Source organism: Patagioenas fasciata, chromosome 6 (assembly GCF_037038585.1).
Source record: "Patagioenas fasciata isolate bPatFas1 chromosome 6, bPatFas1.hap1, whole genome shotgun sequence".
Taxonomy (NCBI): Eukaryota; Metazoa; Chordata; class Aves; order Columbiformes; family Columbidae; genus Patagioenas; species Patagioenas fasciata.
In genome coordinates, this window is record NC_092525.1 from 31,057,034 (window position 1) to 31,076,001 (window position 18,968).

General features: G+C 38.8%; 2 protein-coding genes across 9 annotated transcripts in view; both read right to left on the minus strand.

Annotated features, from left to right (window-relative positions):
- Positions 1–2,373: 2,373 nt before the first annotated feature.
- On the minus strand, positions 2,374–9,436 carry HCCS (holocytochrome c synthase). The gene is made up of 7 exons (XM_065842378.2): positions 9,313–9,436; positions 8,635–8,783; positions 7,741–7,889; positions 6,977–7,125; positions 5,749–5,868; positions 4,878–4,964; positions 2,374–4,628 (listed from the first exon to the last, which is right to left on the minus strand). Exons 2-7 carry the CDS (start codon positions 8,747–8,749, stop codon positions 4,430–4,432), a joined length of 819 nt encoding a protein of 272 aa, XP_065698450.2. The 5' UTR covers positions 8,750–8,783; positions 9,313–9,436; the 3' UTR covers positions 2,374–4,429.
- A 2,587-nt stretch (positions 9,437–12,023) lies between these two features.
- TLCD4 (TLC domain containing 4) overlaps positions 12,024–18,968 on the minus strand; it is a 42,611-nt gene continuing 35,666 nt past the window's right edge. For all 8 annotated transcript variants that reach the window (XM_071810403.1, XM_065842059.2, XM_071810401.1 and 5 more), the window contains one exon: positions 12,024–18,529. In XM_071810403.1, the coding sequence (XP_071666504.1) occupies positions 18,214–18,529 (316 nt within the window). In that variant the 3' untranslated portion in view covers positions 12,024–18,213. The remainder of the gene's footprint in view (positions 18,530–18,968) is intronic.

The following is an 18,968-nucleotide window of genomic DNA, read 5'->3' on the forward strand; positions in this document are numbered from 1 at the left end:
TGCATGAAGTTGCCTACCAAAAAATTGTTGAAAACTAGCAACGCTGTTTATTTTCAAAAAAGCAGATATGTAAAGATGTATGTGTGATTCCAAAGGCATAAGCACAGCAAGCATTAAGAGTAGCATATTCTATCCTCCAAGTAAGTTCATCTTCCACATCAAGTACCTCTGCTTGTGGAACCTTACTACATGGATTTTCCTTCAGGTGTAAGCAAAGGAAGACAAAGGATTAAGGTGTAATTTAATTTAGTGAGTGTTGAGGACAGATCTCTCCAATAAGTAAAGGAGTTGCATTTTTTAAATGGGCATTTCTACTCTCTATTAAAAAAATACAACATCAGTAAGAGTCCAAAAATTAGGCTGTGCTCCTTAGTTTAGCAGTTCCCTTCATTTTTAGCTGCTGAGCTACAGCAGCTTTAGTATCTGTGCCTTCATATTCTGAACTTTGGCACATTTGCTGTTATTTTCCCACACTTTGACACAAGAGTTGAACAAAATGGGAGTGCGTAAGATGACACGCTGTTTATGATAGTTTTTAGAGCGTTAAGAGATCCTTTGCCACTCTCAAGCCTTTTGGAGGAAGAACAATATTCATCATCATATTTTAGATTTCACATAATTAGTTACAGAACACATGGAAGTCCTGATAGTAAATATTTTACGTAAATATTAGCACTGTTGTCCCATTTAACACTAAACTAGCATACCTCTTTCACATCATAGTTTAAAATGGTAATACAGAACACCTTGTTTTGGCAGTAAAAAATAGCAATAATCAACAACGGACACAAATACCTTCTTACCAGCAATACAATCTCGGTCTTCTATGACAAAGTAACACAGAAATTCTAGGGTTTAGCTGAAAAATTCTTAAAGAGATTGGAGACAGAACCATTGGCCTACTATTGAAAGGGAGGACCACAGTTGTTTCTAGGGGAGAAGGAAAAAAAAAAAAAAGGAAATAAAAAAACCCCATATATTTTTGAAAAAGGTGACAGAAGAGCTATAGCCTCAACTTTCCAAAATGTGTGCTACCAAGAGCAAAACATCACCAGATGACTCAGCCCAGGTGGGAACTCCTAGCATCCCAAACCTGTGGATTACAGGATGCCCATATTGGGCAGACACCAGCAGGACATACTGCGGGAGAACAGAGCTGAGCCAATGCCACTCAGCACGGAGGGTGTTGTGGGCACAGCATCCTGTGTTCGGCACCCCAGCTGTAGGCTGGTCACTGGCGGCCTGAAGCAATCTCACAGCAGGAGGCCAAAACCAGGTATTTGAGTGCAGAACGGTCTCCTGCTCCAGGCAGTGCAGATCAGTACCGTTCTGGACCACACACATAGGGCCCGAGACCTGATTGCTGTTGGACCATAATGCCAGAGTCCTTTTCCATCAATTAGTCACTGAGATTGCAGTTTCTGAGCACTGCTGTATCCCTGAAGAACCCATCTTCAGCTGCAGACAGACCAGGAGAACTCTCACAACTTCTTTATCTGCAGGAGTCAAACAGAATAGGTCAAGCTGGGCTTCAACACAGTAAAGCAGAACACAGGTGAACTTTAGATACCTAAGCACACAACTGATCTAAAAAGTAGCCGTGCTTTAGGGGCAGTGCCCATGTTTTCCCCTTTGCACGTGCCCAAGGTTAACCTGGTTTGAGATGCTGGGCTCCCAACTTCTGTTTCAGCCTGACTGGGAACCTGATGCTGCTGCAGAATTCCCTGCAGGGCCTGATCAGTGTGCTTCTTGGAGCTTCATGAATTTTCCACACTTCTCTATACTTAAAAAGAAAGGATATAAGTGTATTTATTTATGCATATACACACACATTATCTTTAATCTAGCCTAAACAATAGTTTTACAGTTAAAACATCCTTTCAGAAGATTAAAAAAAAAAAAAATCAATTTAAATCAGTGTTTTTCAAGTTTACACTAAAATTCTAATCACTGGCATCCATCTTCAGAGAAACAGTGAACTGCCAACACATCATGCAGAAAGTAACCCAAACATGAAAGACAAAATTCCATGTTTACTTCCTTAAGTCTTACTGCTTGTAAAAATGAATTATTTTAATTTACACTCCAGGAGTATTTAAAAAAATAATAATAAATCCTTGCATTCCTCTCTTCAGAAGTTAGCCAGACTCAGGATGAATGTATTTGCTATCATATGCTTTTATTCACAGAGATGCTGGTTTGGCAAACACTTGATTTCAGTCCTTGATTTTTGGTTCTGTATTCACCTAAGTAGATGAGTAGTATATATTCAAAGATGCGATTAGTTGTAACAGACTATAATATCATATGACACATGCAAGAGCTCATCTTAGTAATTTTTAGAGCTAAAAATATGATCATCAAATACCAAAGTTAAGAAACATATATTTATTTTACTCTCCTTTTTGCTTGATGACAAAGTAGTACATTAAATTAATAGCACAGAAAAGAACAATTTTGAATCTATGTGAGATGGAACATAACAGAAGACGATAAACACATGAAGTGGCATGTGACACTTTTCACCAGAATTAGCAGAAATTACAATTTCCATAATGCACTCAACATCACACTTCCAAAAATCAACAAAGTCCTTCTTTTGCAGCATCCGAAGCACTCAATACATTTTTCCATATTTAGCCACGAAAAATACAGAATTCTTTGTATATGAAGTTAACAAACGTATACATCAACCAACCAACCAAACACCACCCCAAAAAGCAGTAAGTCTCAGTCTTTGCTGTTAGAACAGAGGAGAAGCTCTTTCATTATCGATACACTTCATACGAGCTCACACATTTCTCATATCTCATACATACATTGCCTACTCAGAGTTGTTTTTTTCTTTTTTTTTTTAAAAAAAACCCCTATTTTCCTTTATATATATATATATATACACACACATATAGGTGAATCAGTAAAAAGATGACAAAGGAATAAGAAAGTGGAGAGGGGTAAGAGCCTGGTTTTCTCTTAGGATTCTGGACTTCTGGGCAATATTTATTCCTACCACACAGGACAGTTGCCTCTGATGTGGAAACTATTCATCTAAATCAGTACCTTGAAGTATGGAAGCTTCCCTGCATATTTTTTTTCTAAACTGGAAGTTACTTGACTGAAAGATTGAGGGGTTTTACCCTCAAGATAAAAAAAAAGCTTCCAGTGTCAGTTAACAATAAACAGTTTCAGAAAATGAGTGTACATCTGGTTCCCAGTTAAGGTTGTGAAGTTTCATATAGGAAGCTTCTCCCATTTGAGAGCTAGAATGTGATACTCTCTTATTCCTTCCATTCCCAGGCGTTTCCCTTGATTAAGCGAAAACTTGAAACAAATCTTCAAACCACACAGCATTAACATGCATCACCCTTAGAAAGCACTTAAATCAACCTTATTTCTTGGCACTTTTGATACCCTTTTAGCCAAGTTATGTATCTGTAATATGCCTCAGTGTAATCACTATATAGAAATGTGTATGACTGTGTACTCATACACCCTTGTGCGATTCCGTATTATATAAAAAAAAAGAAGCTATGGTACAGTTCATGAAGCTAAAAGGCAAAATACAGATGTCCTGCATAACAGGTTCTTTAAATACAGCTTAATAATTCTGTCCTGAATGCATCACATGAGATACACATTAAAGACATGAAAATACTAAAAGAATATCATTTTCTTACATCAGAAAACAAACCTCTTAAATAAATAAATAGCCACTAAATATCAATTTTACCTCCTTTTAAAAAGTTTGTTTTAAAAGTAACTTACACTCGTTTCCTGCTTCTAACAGATGCTCTTCTGTTCAAAGATAAATTGCAGCTTAAGGCATGAGTGTATTCTCCTTTTCAAATTAACAAACCTTTAAAAACACTCATACTACACTATACTTCAATAGAATAAACTTGACTAAAGTTTTTTGAGGAACCATGTATTTGAACAGCTGAAGTGCCCATGTGAAAACAGACCCATGCAGTTTGAAACAGTCCAAATCTTTGACCCTTTATTAAGCATCTAGGTATCCAAATACTGTAACTACATGAAACCGTTTATGAAATCTCCGGTTTTCACTATTTAAGTAATACTCAAAACTCCAGTCAGAATCAGAAACTTAATGTATTTGCTGTAGCACTGGAGCCGTGAAATGAAAAGAAGCCAAGCTTATGCAGAATTTGTGACAAAGATTTCCCAGCTCTTAAGAAAATTAAGATACATGTTTTTGCTACTATAATTTCATTATTTCATTCAAAACACCACAAAGCATCAATGTACCTAACAACAGGTTTCCTCATCCTCCCTTCCCACCCCCAAAGAACAGTGGTGATGATGAAAATAGTGACAGTTGCAGTGAACTTCTGTTTCAAGTCCTAGGATTCACTTATCCAGAGTCTAGGAGGAAAGTGGTTTACTTTTCAAGTACACACCACAGGAGTAGTTATGAGGTCCACCGCCACCAAGCTACCTTCATTCTGTCCCACACAGCCGAGAGAGAGTCAAACGCAGGGCGAACATCCAGGATAGTGAACTGGTAGTTCTTATCTACTTCTCCACCATCATAGTAATCAATAACATATCGTACTTCTTTTCCACATCGGTCAACAATCCAGTCATGTCTGTCAAAGGGAAGCTCATATCTGCAAAGACAGGTAATAGATCACATAGATATTTTAATGGGTATTAGGAACCTGGCAGAAGGAGTTGAAGTCCTATTTAAGAAAATTTATTTATCCAGATACAGTCGTCGCAGTAGTACTTCTATCTTCTGGTAATTGTAACTTGCAATTCCAGTTCTTAAACATATTAAAATTAATACTACACCATGTTTTCAGACATGTCCCCCTGCCCTCCCCCCTCCTGGAAGACCTTCTTCCCTGCCCACATACCCCATCCAGGAACGTATTCTGGCTCTTGGTGAATACTCCTTTGCTTTGCCTCCAAACCGCATCAGTGATGGTCCACACGGACATTCCCTGAGCACACAAATAAAAAAAGTAGTATTTTTACCTTTTAAAACAGTCTTAAGTGTTTAAACCACTACGGTAATTTAATTTAGTAACAGAAAAACTAAACAAGGAGAAGCAGCAAAAGTAAAAAAAACAATTACAAGTGATCTAAACCAGCTTCTTAAAGGTTTGAAAAGTCCCCCAGTTTCTGACAGCGCATAATGCTGGTATGATAAAGTACCTTTGGTATGCTCCACACCATTGTTCTAACTTATCAACAGAGCAGTTCTCAGTGCATCTAATCCGCAGATTTAGTAGATTAAAGAACAGAAAATTGTAATCCAAACTACTGTGTGACAAAGACCATGGAATACCAGATAAAAACGTCTACATACACAACGCTTAACTAGTTTCTTCTATGAACAGAGACTGACACAAAAAGTGGCAGTTTTACACCCATCACTTTGAATCTAAGTTTACATCTCATATCTTTGTCGTAACAAAAAAGTTTTCAATTAAATCATTTCCAAACAGATACAGTAAGCAGTAATTTATCCAAATCCACATTATACACACACTACCAAAATTTTCAGCAGTTTTATCAATATATTAATTATTTAGTTCTAGTTAAGCTCTTCTGGATAATCTTCCTCCATATTTATCAAAATCCAGGCTCCTACAAAACCGTAACTGTTGAGACATATCAGCATCAGAATATTTCTGTGAAAACTAAAGAGGCATTCTACTTTAAAAGAGTGACAAGAGCAAGAGTTAAACCAAGGGATTTGCTTTTCATTTCATATGTACATACACAGCATGAAGAGCTTCCCACTTCAAAATCTCCTTCCAAGCTTGCTCATTATTTTGGTTGTGAATCTTAATAATGTTGGTCATGTCTTCACTTGTTATGTCATCATCTTTCCACCTCCATCTAAAAATTAAGAACTTGAAAACAGTTTACAAGCATTACAGCATAATTACTACACCTTCCTCAATTCATCTGATGGGCTTTTGGATCAAGAGACTTAAGGTTTTACACAAAGACACAAAGCAAGTACGGAAACTTCTGTCTCATCTGCTTTAGCATCTTGAGAACCACCTCATTTTCTGTGTTGAAGTGTAGTTATGAAAGTTACCATTGCAGAGATCCACAAATTTTAGTTAGCTAAATTAACAGCTTAGCTGGCTGAGAAAGTTACCAGAGTGTGCAAACATCAGCATGTCCATGATATTTGTAAAACTGCTTAGGAAAAATCCCACCTGCATTCCTAATGCACAGAAGTCCTGTATTCAATACATTTTGGATATGCTTAGAAATACCTTTCATCTCTCTGACCCTGCACTATCACTATGCATGTGCTTCCTTTTCAACAGGCACAATACTGAGCACATCTAAGTGTTTACAGGATCAAAACTTGTGTGTCCAATATAGACTGCCTATGACATATTGTCTTAAGAACAATATTGATACATAGAAAAAAGGATTACTATTGTTTTAATAGTAATCGCCTTTAAAGTTGATCTGAGAATGACAAACAAATAATTACAAAAGAATTAGGAAACAGCAGCACAGAAGGTTCCTTAGGTCACAGGAGACATTTTTCATTCAGTTAGATCTTGCCTACCCTGAATTTTTAAGACGACTGAAAACGTATACTTGTCAAACAATTTTCACATTTTTAGCAATTTTGCGAAGTCAAGTTACATGTTCTCACAATCACAGAACTTTTACTATCAGTTTGTAGGATTAGCATGAAGCTGATTTGAGTGTGAAAGCTGCCAATCACACAAAGTTTTGTCTATGCCTATGTACTGACTTTTAAGAAAATTTTCAGCTACTGGCAGCTACCCGACATTCCTACCATCTTGCTGATCACTAGAGGAGACACGGTCTTTGAGACCAGCTCATCTTTTAAAATGAAGCTGTTTATACGCTTACAGTCCACAACCTCTTAAATAACAGGTGAATAATAAGTAATTATATTACTTAATGAATTTCAGGCTCACAGACTCCATCTGATAATTCCCAGTGTATTTACCCTTTTCTAAGCATAGCATTCCAGAACATTTGCTCTGAAGGGTAGACCCATTTCTTGTCAGAATGTGCTCTAGGAATGGAAGATTCTTCTCTAACAGTTGACAATGGAAATGGTTGATCTGGGGATGGCTGCTGATTAGGAGGAGGCATCTAGAAAACAAGGAGAATCAACAAACTAGAGTATGAATGTTTTTTTAATGTTACAGTGTTGGAGAAAACTCAAAGCATGATCAATCAGCTGCTACAAAAATTAAGAGGTTCCGCCTGTATTTAAGTTCGCCAAAATTCTCTCTCCTTTGCAGTAAAACTCTTTTCACGTTTGTAATCTGAAGACTAAAGGAACCCCTTTGCCTAAACCTTAACTTTCAAAAAAGCAGCGTTTTTTGTAAATTGGAGGAAATCTTGGAGAGATCTGAATCAGAACTTATCCATATAGCTATTACACAGAACCTAAAACCTGCTACTGTAGCATAAAAACCATGCAAGCAACTAACAAATAGAAACAGACAGCAAAAGATATTTACAAACTGACAAACTACCTTCTATCAAAAATATGTAAGTTTCAAGAGAATATTAAATAATATGTAACTTGGTTTTATATAAATATTTGCACATAAAATAAGAAAAAACAGTGTTAAAAATTTAAAATTTAACATTTGCCAGAGTTTCCAGCTTAGATGGTATCATTATTTACATTTTGGGAATAGTACTGATATTTCAGAATAAATAAGACTGAAGAAAACATCTGAAATAAGCAAAAGTTACCATATTGTTAGGATCTATGTCATCTTTCAACTGAGATGCACCAGGCTTCACTGGACATGCTACAAATTCATACGCTCTTTTTTGATGTGCAGGAACATCATCTGTGTTTTTAGGTCTATGATCAGGAGTCTTCATGTGCATTGGACAACCTGAAACACAGGAAAAATCACATATATTTTGTTACAAAATGAAAACTCCTAAAACATGACAGAAGATGGAAAACAGTTCACTGACTGCTCATGTAAATACAAACTAGTATTTCGCTTTTTCTTCTGAGCTTAGCAGCAGTTTTAACTGCACTCTTTCTTGCATTTTAGGACCCAGTACCATAGCAAGAGCTAAGCTTCCTACACAGTCATTGAATGGTCATTCCCCACCCCATGCTGGCCACTATACTGAATGGTTTGTATCTAAGATTTCCACAGCACTGTTAGTCCAACACATGTTGATCATGTCAACACAAGAGCTGATGTCCTTCTTCAGACACTTGTGTTATCCCACTCTTCTGCTACCCTTTTCCAGATGCGCGTTGTCTAATGACAACCACCCACTCAGAGTTACCACTTGCATCGAGGCCCCTGCAGCGTCCTGGTCCTGTGCAGGTGTAGCACTAGATGGGAACAGACCTGCAGAAACCCCGTGAGATGTGACAATTGGGAGCAACCCACAGGTTCTACAACAAGCACCTGCTGTCTCCACAGACAAAGCAGCCTGCATGCTGTTCTACTGAACGACTGACTCCTTTTCATGAAAAGCTACTTGAGAGATATTTTTAGTGAAGAAAAACCTCAAGTTTTTATTTGTAGAATTATTCCTCTCTTTTTTTCCCAAATATTTTTTTAACCTGTTTTCCACATAAGGAGTTTATTTCACTTAAGTTTCAAGAACAATTACCGCTCAGTTTTTCCCGATGCATAGGACATTTTGAAGGGGGAGATGCCGCCTGATGTTGCTTGGGTGCGTTGGGCGGCTGAGCTGCAGCAGCTGGGGAGGACGCGGACAAACCCATGGCTTCCACACGCTGGGCCTTTTAGTTCAAGGCTCTAAAGAAAAACAAGCAAACACCCGTGATACAAACCACAGTGGTTATTTATTAAGGTGAATACAAGTACAGACGTTACTGCATGACAAACTACAAAATTAAATTAAAAACAGTTTAAGTAATAAATATCCAGCCTAAATAACAATCTACGGCGCCGACGCGGGCTGACAGCGAAGGAGCCGGCGCAGGCCAAGGGCTGCGGGGCTCCCCGAGCTCACACGCACCTACAGCCGCCCCTGCGCGTCCTCGCACCCACCCACGGCGGGACGAGGCCCCGGGGGCTCTGCCCGCACCCGATGCCGCCGCAGCCCCGTCAGCCCCGCACGGGGCGGCGACACCCGCCCACCCTCGGGCGGGAAGCGCCTCGCGAAGCGCCGTTGGCCGTGATCGACCCCGCTGCCGCCTGCAAGGTCAAGCCCGCCTCCTATGCCCAGACGGCCCGGCCTGGCCCGACCCGGCGGTGTTCGCCCTTCCTCAGCACCCGCCTCCCGCCGCCGCGTCCCCAAGCGGAGCCGCCGCTGCCTCCTCACCTCAGCGTGGTCCCGCTCCCGGCCCGGCCGCAGCCCCCCGACACGCGCCCCGCCTCGCGAGAAGGCAACGCCACCTGCCCAGTCCGCGCATGCGCCCGCTGCCGGGGCCCCGCCCAGGGCCGGCAGGGGCGGGGACAAGCTGCGGAAGCCCCGACCCCTCGGGCCCGCCCCGTCTGGGCCGGGGGGCTGTGGAGCCAGTGCAAGGCGGGGCCCCGGGAGGGCCCGTCCCGCTGGCGGCTGCTCCCTGCCGGGGCGCGGTGCTGCCTGTAGGCGGCGGCGTTCAGGGGCCAAGGGGCTGCCGGCGGGATCGCCGCCTCCGCACACGAGTATCGATCCCCGAACGGGGACCGGAGGCAGCGCGGCCGGTTTTAGTTATGGCCCGTTTAAAAAAAGTTGTTTCCAAATTTTGCAAGAGCAGCGAGTATGCCGAGGCTCACGGGCAATCGCCGCACGACTGGTCTGAAATCATGACGTGGTGTGTGAAACCACTCTCCCTTACAACTGCAAATAGTATTCTTTTAAGTATAATAGTATTTCAAATTATATAACTACCTGAATTTAAAAAACACTTATTTTATACATTCCTCTCAGTGGTGCTTTTAAGAACATGGTCATATGCCATCTCTGAAAATACGATCTTTCTTCTTAGAAAGGATATTGCCACTCAGTGCGAACATGAAAAAAATACAAGTATGATGCAATATCAAATATCCACCCTTTCACTCATTTTTGACCTCTTATAGTCTTCATTATGCGAGAGGAAATTGTTGCCTACCCTTTCTACATGCAGAAATCATTAGCACAGCACATTAGGTCTGGAGCTAGGGAAGCGGCACTACGTCAGTAACTGAGTCTCTATATGCCTTAGAAAACACTGTGATTGCCTCTATCACTGCCCCAGTTTTCAGCATATTTGGCTTTGCTGAAATCTCCACATCTGCATTCCCAACACAGCTGTGCAAGCAGCACTAAACAAGACAGGATCATTTTAGTCCTCACTTCCTGCACCTGCCAATGCAGTTTAATAATCAGAGCCTCCTGCAGACCAGCTGACATCTCTGCTTCCAAGTGCTTCCAGCCAGTGGCAGAATAACTCTGAAGCAGAACATTTTCTGCCTCTGATGTTCTCAAATGGGGAATCGGTTCTACACTCCCTCTCAGAGCGTGTTGTGTTATTGGTGTCAGTGTACTGTCTCCCTGCTTTCCACCTTCACCACAAGCAACAACTGCACTACTTATTAGTCACTGCAGAGATAAGAGCTTTCACCCTGTACAAGATAAGCCAAGTAGCAAATATTTTTTCCTCAATGTAAAGCATTACAAACCACCACGGTCACAATCTCAACAGAACACACAATCTACCCTTAGCTGTATTACACTGTGAACTCCAGAAAAATCAGAACAACGTAAGACAATACAAGAGTAGTCCACCATCTAAAAAAGGACAGATATCCACTGTGAAGGTTAAATTAAAAACAAACAAAAAAAAACTAATGCGAATTATCACACCAATACAAATGCAGAAAACAAAGTTTTCAGCAATAACACAGAGTAATTAAAAAAAATATATATATATATAAAAGAGCAACTTTGCACCAGAACAGAAGCGAATATACGAAATAGTTTCTATACCCTACATCCTAGGGACAGTGTGTTTCTCACACTTTAAGCAAGACTTGTTGAATCTGTCAGGTAAAGAACGGTCAACAAAAGGCATCTCTTGTTCCCAGCCACGTTCAGCCCCCCCTTCCCACCATTCACTGTTAGAAGGTGCCCAGTGCCAACCAAAAAGCCTCCCACCCAGCCCCCATTGTCCTTCCCCAAGCAGTCAGAAATCTGACCTACATATCATAGCATCTGACCCCAAATAAGACTGCCAGGCATTCTCAGGCTGAGTCACTTCCAAACAGATCAGCTAGTTAGTAAGGAGATTTCTACCCTAACAATGTAAAATTACCACCCTAAGAATATAATTTACAAATGGAACTAAACTCTCCTTAAAGGATAAGAAAAAAGTAAAAACCACAGGAATGCTTTGTGTTTTCTTCTAGTAATTTAACCATTGGACTACACAAAAGCAAACTCAAAGAAACATGAGCAATTCCTGTGCTTGGAAGCCAATGGTTAAGATATAAACCAGCAGGAACTTCCTCTGAGGATGCTCAGAGAAACCCCCAAGTTTTACCACACAATTTGTGCTTCCAGGACATACAATAGCTGCACATATAGAATTGAGGAATTGCCATATTAATGAACCTAAGTGCCCATCTCAGTATTTAGTGAAGAACTATGTAGTGCATGGCATTTACAATACGCTGACAACAGTAGCTCTTTATCCCTATAGGCTTCAGACAACTGTCCAGCTTATGTCGCAAAGCATGTGGTATTACAATACAGTGCAATATAATTGTATTATCCAGTCTTTCCTCAATACACAACATACACAGTTTGTTACATATCTGGCCCCAGTGATGTTCTACATAGAACTTCACCCTTTAAAAGTCCAGCCACCCGAACAGCAGCGTTGCCCAGAACTCGCACTCCCTCCCCACCATTTTGTGAAGACAGAGCACAAAATGTCAACATACTATATAAGCCAGTTGTTTTCAAACTGAACCCAAAGGAAATCGTGCTTTCATTATGCATTCATTAGATGTACATAAGCTTTTACCATATTAAAAAAAAAAAAAAAAAATCACAAAATAAGAAACTGTGTTCCTTTCCTTTATTATGAAGTACCAATACTTTGCATACAACATGCAATTTATTGCTTATTGACATTATTGCATATATCAAAGGGGGAAAAAAAAAATCAGCCAATATAATTTTATGCAAGCTCCTAAACTGTTCAAACAAAACACAGAAATGCTTTACAATATCACTGAAATGCAAACAAATAATTCAGAGGTTTTTATAATAAAAAGTAAATTTAAACCCATAGTACTTAACCATTCACCTTATTATGACTGATTACTTTTATCACTGATCTGTAGAATTGTTATATTGCATTTCAAAGTTTTGTGCCATGGTAAGGATTGCTACTACCATCAGGCCACATTACTGCTTGAATTTAATAGTGTGATCCTGACATTTTGTGACAATATTAGTATTTACTGCAAACCAGATTGTCAAGATTTTCCAGAAGTCAGTCTAGCCAAATCTACAGTTTTTGTCCTTGCTCTGCACATAAGTTAGACATATTTATCAAGTTTCTTTTTATACAGAAGACTATGTAAACATTTTTGAATTACAGGCTCCATTATTTATGCCTAACTTGTAACTCCTTTGTTCCTAACAGTTTTTGTAATTTGGTTTTATATCAGGTTAACTGTGCTTGTGTTAAATTATTTTACATATATAAGTTTCTGTAGATATTGAAGAACACACCGGTATATGCATGCTAGAAGCAAATCCAGGATATTTGAACGTGTGCATATTAAGTGTGCAAATTATATAGCTGAACTCATGATTAGCCCTTTTCCTCCTTTCCCCCTATTCATATGATGGATTTCTTTTGTGAAACTGGAATACGGTCACAAACAAAAACCAATATATCCCGCATTGCATTAAAAATGTTAGGTTCTGTATTACAGCTTAGAATTTAATATTTAAGTGTTGCTTTCAAACCTAGCAAATTCTTTACCAAAATTTAAAAACTTAGAAGACAATTTACATGCAACATGTTCCACCTGGGTGCAGATTCTCATATACTTAAATATCTATAGGCTCATAAAAGCATGCCTGTCCACAAGACAAGTACAATGTTTGACATCCCACATATAGGTTAAAAATAAAGATACACTACAGAATATCTTATTTTCTTTTGTACTTTCAATAAGTAGGAAGTTATAAATAGCACACTGAATCATTTTATGGTTGATACCAAGCCCTGTTGAACTCTTCATAGTTCACTCTCTTAAAGACATTTCCTTTACAACTAGATTAAAAATTGAAATACAGTGTTATAATTAGATGCCCTCTCAGTGCAGGACAACACACAATGAAACTGATCACAAAAGAAATTTTGCTAAAATATTTCTTATACCAAACAATACAATTTATTCTTCGTAGCTACCTTCCATCTTTACTGAGCTATAAAGTGCTTGGTGGTTATAAATAGGGCAAGAATGTCGAAGGAGGTAGCTAGTAGAGATTTGTAATGGGTAAGAAACCTCACCAAGTGTTACTACCTAAAAGTGTGATTCGATGCTTCATCCCACATCTCTCAACATCCCAAGCAGCACAGCTTTCATTTTCACTACTATAAAAAGAACTTTCAAGTTGCTTTCAGAAAATCCTAAGGCCTTCATCTGCTCAACAAAGAGACTTTACCCAGGTTTGGATGAACATTAAAGTTCATACATATTGATCCCTTTTTCCATTTGCCTGCTGTCAGGATCTCAGCAATGAACTACTGTTCTTCTTCTAGCTGTCAAATGTATTCCATAGGCAGAGACACTCCACCAGGAACAAATCCTTCCTCATGAAGTTCCTTGTAGCCAGATAATGATGTTGTACAGTCGGCTATTAAAATATGAAAGAGGGCTGTCAAAGTCTTCCACACTTGCATTTTTTCATCTGAAAATTCTAGTCTCTTCCTATTTGCTTTATTGATGGCTTTCACCAGCAGCTAACACTGCACCAGATCCTAAGCTGGAGTAATTGTCAAGCAGCCCTTTATTTTCCTCCAAATGGCTCAGCACAAGCATCACAAAACAATTTTACAAACTTCTCTATTAAACTATCTTTTACGGAAAGCTTGTAGGTACATATACTTAAAACACACATAAGTCCATGAGAAAAAGTCTTCTACATACAGCAATCTACAACCGATAACTCATTTTATAGAGCTTGAAAATGTTAAAGAATAAAGTTTTGTTTTCCACTGTGAACAGAGATACAGAAGTACCTAAAGCTTTCTGCTACATTATCAGTCTGTAGTTCCAGCCACAGCAGCAGGAAGACACCCGGGTCTCTACACATGTGTTCTGTCTACTCCACCTCTCCTCGTTAAACCTGCCAGAACACATTTGCTCACTTGTGTAAGCTTTTACCGCTAGGTTAATGGTAGTTTTGCAATATGAGTAATCTTCCCCCATAATCTTCTAAGATGGAAGTCACTATCTTCCAGACACTGTAATTAATGTAATTTCTAATAGAGTTCAATACAAAATTTAGAATTGGTAAGAATTTATATATAAAGTCAGCTCCCCTCATTTTCCTGTGCATAGGATATTTTTCATTATTTGACAGATTCTATTTTTTAAGCAATTAAGTTATTAAACTATGGAGCTCACCCAAGATAGCACATATTTATAGAGGTAGAGTAGGCTTCAGAGATGTAATTCTTACCACTGAAGAATGCACACAGACAACCCATAAAGCATCTCTGTAGTGTAAGGCTCTCGACTTCATTGAAATCCACTAGAACACTCCCCGAGAAAATGAGTATTTGAAGTACGCTTCCTTTGTGCAAGCATTGTATCCACAAATCAATTATAAAAGCAAAACTTCACCTACCGTTCCCCTGTAGTATTTCTGAAAGTGATATTTACTCATCTTTTGATGAAAAAGTTGAGCCATAAAAAAGGGAAACTTGCATTCCTACATCCAGCCTTAGCAGTACAAATAGACTTTCCCAGGACCATCATGCTAATTTTACATCGCCTGCTACCAAAGAATGTAAAAGAAAAGAAAAACAAGATATCTGAATGTTTTTTACAGGATTAACTCCTTCTATTCGATGTGTCCATGGCAAAGACACCTGGTGACATACCAAGAGTCTGCTTTTACACTAGACAATGCATTGGTTAAAAATACAAGTTTTAAGCCACTAATAAGATAATAATACATTCTAAAGGTAGCACTTGTTATTATGCTGCTTATCATGCTTCTACTTTCTTGCGTAAAGAAGCAAAGACACAAGTTGCAACTTTAAATTTCATGACTATTTCACCACAGTTTTTAAATTAATAAAGTGCAATTGAAAAACGGGTGCCACAGCTATCTAATTTGCTGTATTATAAGCTTGTAATGGCAGGTAAAAAAATGCCCTATATTAATGTATTCAGTACATCACAGCTTTGCAGACTGTTCACTACAGTCCTTGCTGAATACATAAGTGTTAGTCACTTTTTTCATTATAAAGTTTTCTTCTGACACATAGTAGATGCATCAGGACATAACTGCAATACATTAAAAAAATAGAAAATTTAAACCTAATGCATTGCAAAATATTGTTTTCATTACATTAATTTTGTACAGCAATCCAAAATATTACGTTTTAAAATAATTATCCCACTACTCTTCCTTTATGGATTGTTGCCCAGAGTGTATTATGCAGGAGCTTTTTTGTTTGTTTTCAGCCTAGTTTTAACATAATTTTATTATAGCTTGACTTAGGTTTTCCCTCCCCCCCCATCAGACACAAGTGTGTCCAGAAGTGAAGGAAATGGATCATTTTAATTAATGTTCCCCACTGGGGGGGAGGGGGGAAGTTCAAGATCAGTGCTAGGAAGGGATGAATTTCAAAGAGTTTACAAGAGTTATCACCTTAAGAATTGCTTCAAATCATCCATCTTATCAATGTTTTTCATCCTGCTTCTCAAATAACAAACACAGATTTCTACTTTCAAACACATTCTCCAAAATGTTCGAATTTACTCTATTTAAAAATTTATTTTAGAAAGGAACAAGCTATTACAAAATGATTCTCTGATCTAATGACTTAAAAAGAACAAGAAAAAAGTATTTTGCATCCACCTTTAAACCATAAAGGTGATAGAAACATAGAACCTGTAGCCTAGATTTTGCATTAGATACACTGAAATCACTATTTTAAAAGAGACCAGGTTCTGCAAATGAGTACAAAAAGGGGTCTGTTCCTTTCAGCACAGAGGTCGCCGGATCAGCTCTCCAAGGTGACGGATTTACTGGTACCCACGGAAGGTACTGCGCTCACCCAAATCGTACAGCTCAACAGATTAATCACTGACTTCCCCAAGGCATAAACAGAACCTTTGTCTGCAGGTCTGAGAAGTATTAATAAACACAGAGTAAAAAAAATAGAAGTATTAATGATCCTTGATATCTCCCTTAACGAAGCAGGACTGGGAAATGGTTTGGGAACAAGCCCGTCCAGGTGCGCAGTGGGACTGGACTTATCAAAGAGTGCATATCGTTGGCCCGAGCAACAGTCCTGGCGTCATTTCATCTGGGGAACTAAAGTCACCGTGGCCACCACCGTCATTGGGCAGTTCAGCCTCCCCTGGGGTGTCACACACCCTCGAGTGCTGGGGGACGGGAAGGCTGCGTCCCTTACCCTGGGACCAGGGCACCCATGGCCCCACTGCAGAGGGGACAGCCTGCGTCAGCCACTGTGCTGCAGGAAAACCAGTTATCCTACACACGGTAAATATTTTATCTTTTTGTTTAAAAACAAACTGCTTAAACAGTCTGCTACAGTAACCGGGACGTGCAGGGAAGCACTGAGTGAAAACGGATGCTGTTAGCACACCTTACCAGAAGGGATAACAAATAATGAGTAATGTCAACAAAACAGAACAAACCCAGAATTCAATCAGTCCCAATTCAGATACGGTTTAAAGTAAGCAAAACAAAACCAAACTACACACAAATATAGCTCTGGACAATCATTTAAAAATAAAATAAAAAAAAAAAAGAGATACTAGACTATTCCTAGATTATAAGATTCCTCTCTGATGTCCTCCAAGTGTTTAAGTTTGTAGAATAAGGAACAGAGTATCTCTTGACAAATATATGGTTTTTAAAAAAAAATAGAACGTTGTGCCTACAGAAGTGAACTGTCATTCTACAAAATTACCGTGCAGCTTTACAGAAGTTTGGCACAGTTAATTCAACAAGGTTTTTAGCCAACACCTCAGATTTCCAATGTGATTAACAAGGAAAATGTGACAAAAATCCTCAACACTTGATACTAAATGTGTTACTTCTGCAATAAAAGAAAAAGAAGTATTACTGCAAGTTACACATCTCTCTTTACAATTAAACTTTGCATCCAAATAGCTAATGGTTAAAAATACTCTGAGAAGAGTACTATCACTTCTCAAAGGTAGTAGCAGCAAAGGAAAAAGCACTGATGCTGTTTCCACACATAATTTACCATACTATTAAAATATTAATATATTATGAAAAAAATTCCTTGGGCGATTTAGAAGATGTACTATTGCATATAACCTAACACAGCAAAAGTGAACCCTGCCCATCAAAATCAGAGTATTTTAACATTTTAAAAGATATTATGTAGTCTTATAATACAGCATTTTAGATAAAATTATTTCATAAATTTTCCCGAATGGTTTGCATTCATATAAGGCAGAACAAAAAGCAGTAAAAGACTTCACAGAATCAAAACTAAATTTTTAGCTTTTCTTGCAAAAAATTAAAAAGATGTCAAGAATTAAATCTTGATTGTTATTCCTAGAAGAAAACATAGAAATGTGCCAGGAAAATTGCACCATATCAGGAGTTCGGGGAGTTTGTTTTCTAGAAAAAGAGTGATGTCAGTATTCACTGGATTTATAAAACACATTAATCTGAGAAACCTGAGTGAAACACTTTGAACACACTGGTGGACAACAAGCAAGGAACCAGTCTGCTCCTTTCTAATTCCAGGAGCTTGTAACTGCTTAGAACAGACACGTGGAACTCAATGGTGGGAGCTTTTGCTTCTATTCCTCATGGGACAGGATCCGCCAAGCGTGGCCCTGGGTGTGCAGGCAGTGTGGCTGGGGACAGGAAGGTCAGTACAGAGGTAATACCTTGTTTCCTTAAGAGGAGCATCCCATGGCAGAAATGTGCACTGCCTCAGTGAACCCTAATTATTTTCATAGCAGAAATTTCATCTTATGCATACAATTTCTAGTCAGATTTTCCATTTCTATGAGTTTTGGCTTCCTCCCGTCCAATAAGACAAATGACTTTGTAGCATCCTTTTGCAATTTTGACCATCCACATCACATTCATAACATCCAGGACAAAACTTGAGATAATCCAGGCGCTCTGGGCTGCAAATCCTAATCTCTGGAAAGCTTCTGTTCCAAATGAAGAAATTACGTGGCTGTAATATACAGGCATGACGGCAATCCTCACCACGAAGAACACAACTGTCATCAGCACACCATTGATGATGTTGGCCTTCGAAGATTTGGGATATCCCAGTACTTCAAAAAACCACCTGCAAAAGAAGCGTTGACAGATACCAGACAGTCTTGAAGCCATCTCATTTAAAAAAGGATTTTTTCCTCTAATTAATAATTGTATTTATTAGTTGCAAATCTTCCCTTATCATTTGTAAATTATTGCACTGTGTTTTGAATTAGTTGCAAATCCTCCTGCTGGGCTGCATATTTTCCCCCCACTTAAGCGGTGTGTGATATCCTGTACACTGCAGAATAACATGTAAAAATATCTTGATTTGCACTGTAAAGCAGTTGACAACCAGTGTGAATTTCAGTGACTGTTGTGCAATACAATGCAATACAAATTCTCTTCTAAAATGATAAATGCAAACTTATTACTTGTTCCTATATTTTGCACCAACAGGCAGCTAAAATTCTGTCTGTTTCCCTGAAAGTAATTCTAGCATTGTATTTGGGTGTGATAATCTAGATAGA

Coding starts and splice junctions, on each gene's coding strand:
- HCCS (XM_065842378.2), bottom strand. CDS start 8,749: ATGGGTTTGTCCGCGTCCTCCCCAGCTGCTGCAGCTCAGCCGCCCAAC. Junction 7,890..8,634: donor GCATCGGGAAAAACTGAGCG/GTAATTGTTCTT, acceptor CCTGTGTTTCAG/GTTGTCCAATGCACATGAAG. Junction 7,126..7,740: donor ACATAGATCCTAACAATATG/GTAACTTTTGCT, acceptor CTTGTTTTCTAG/ATGCCTCCTCCTAATCAGCA.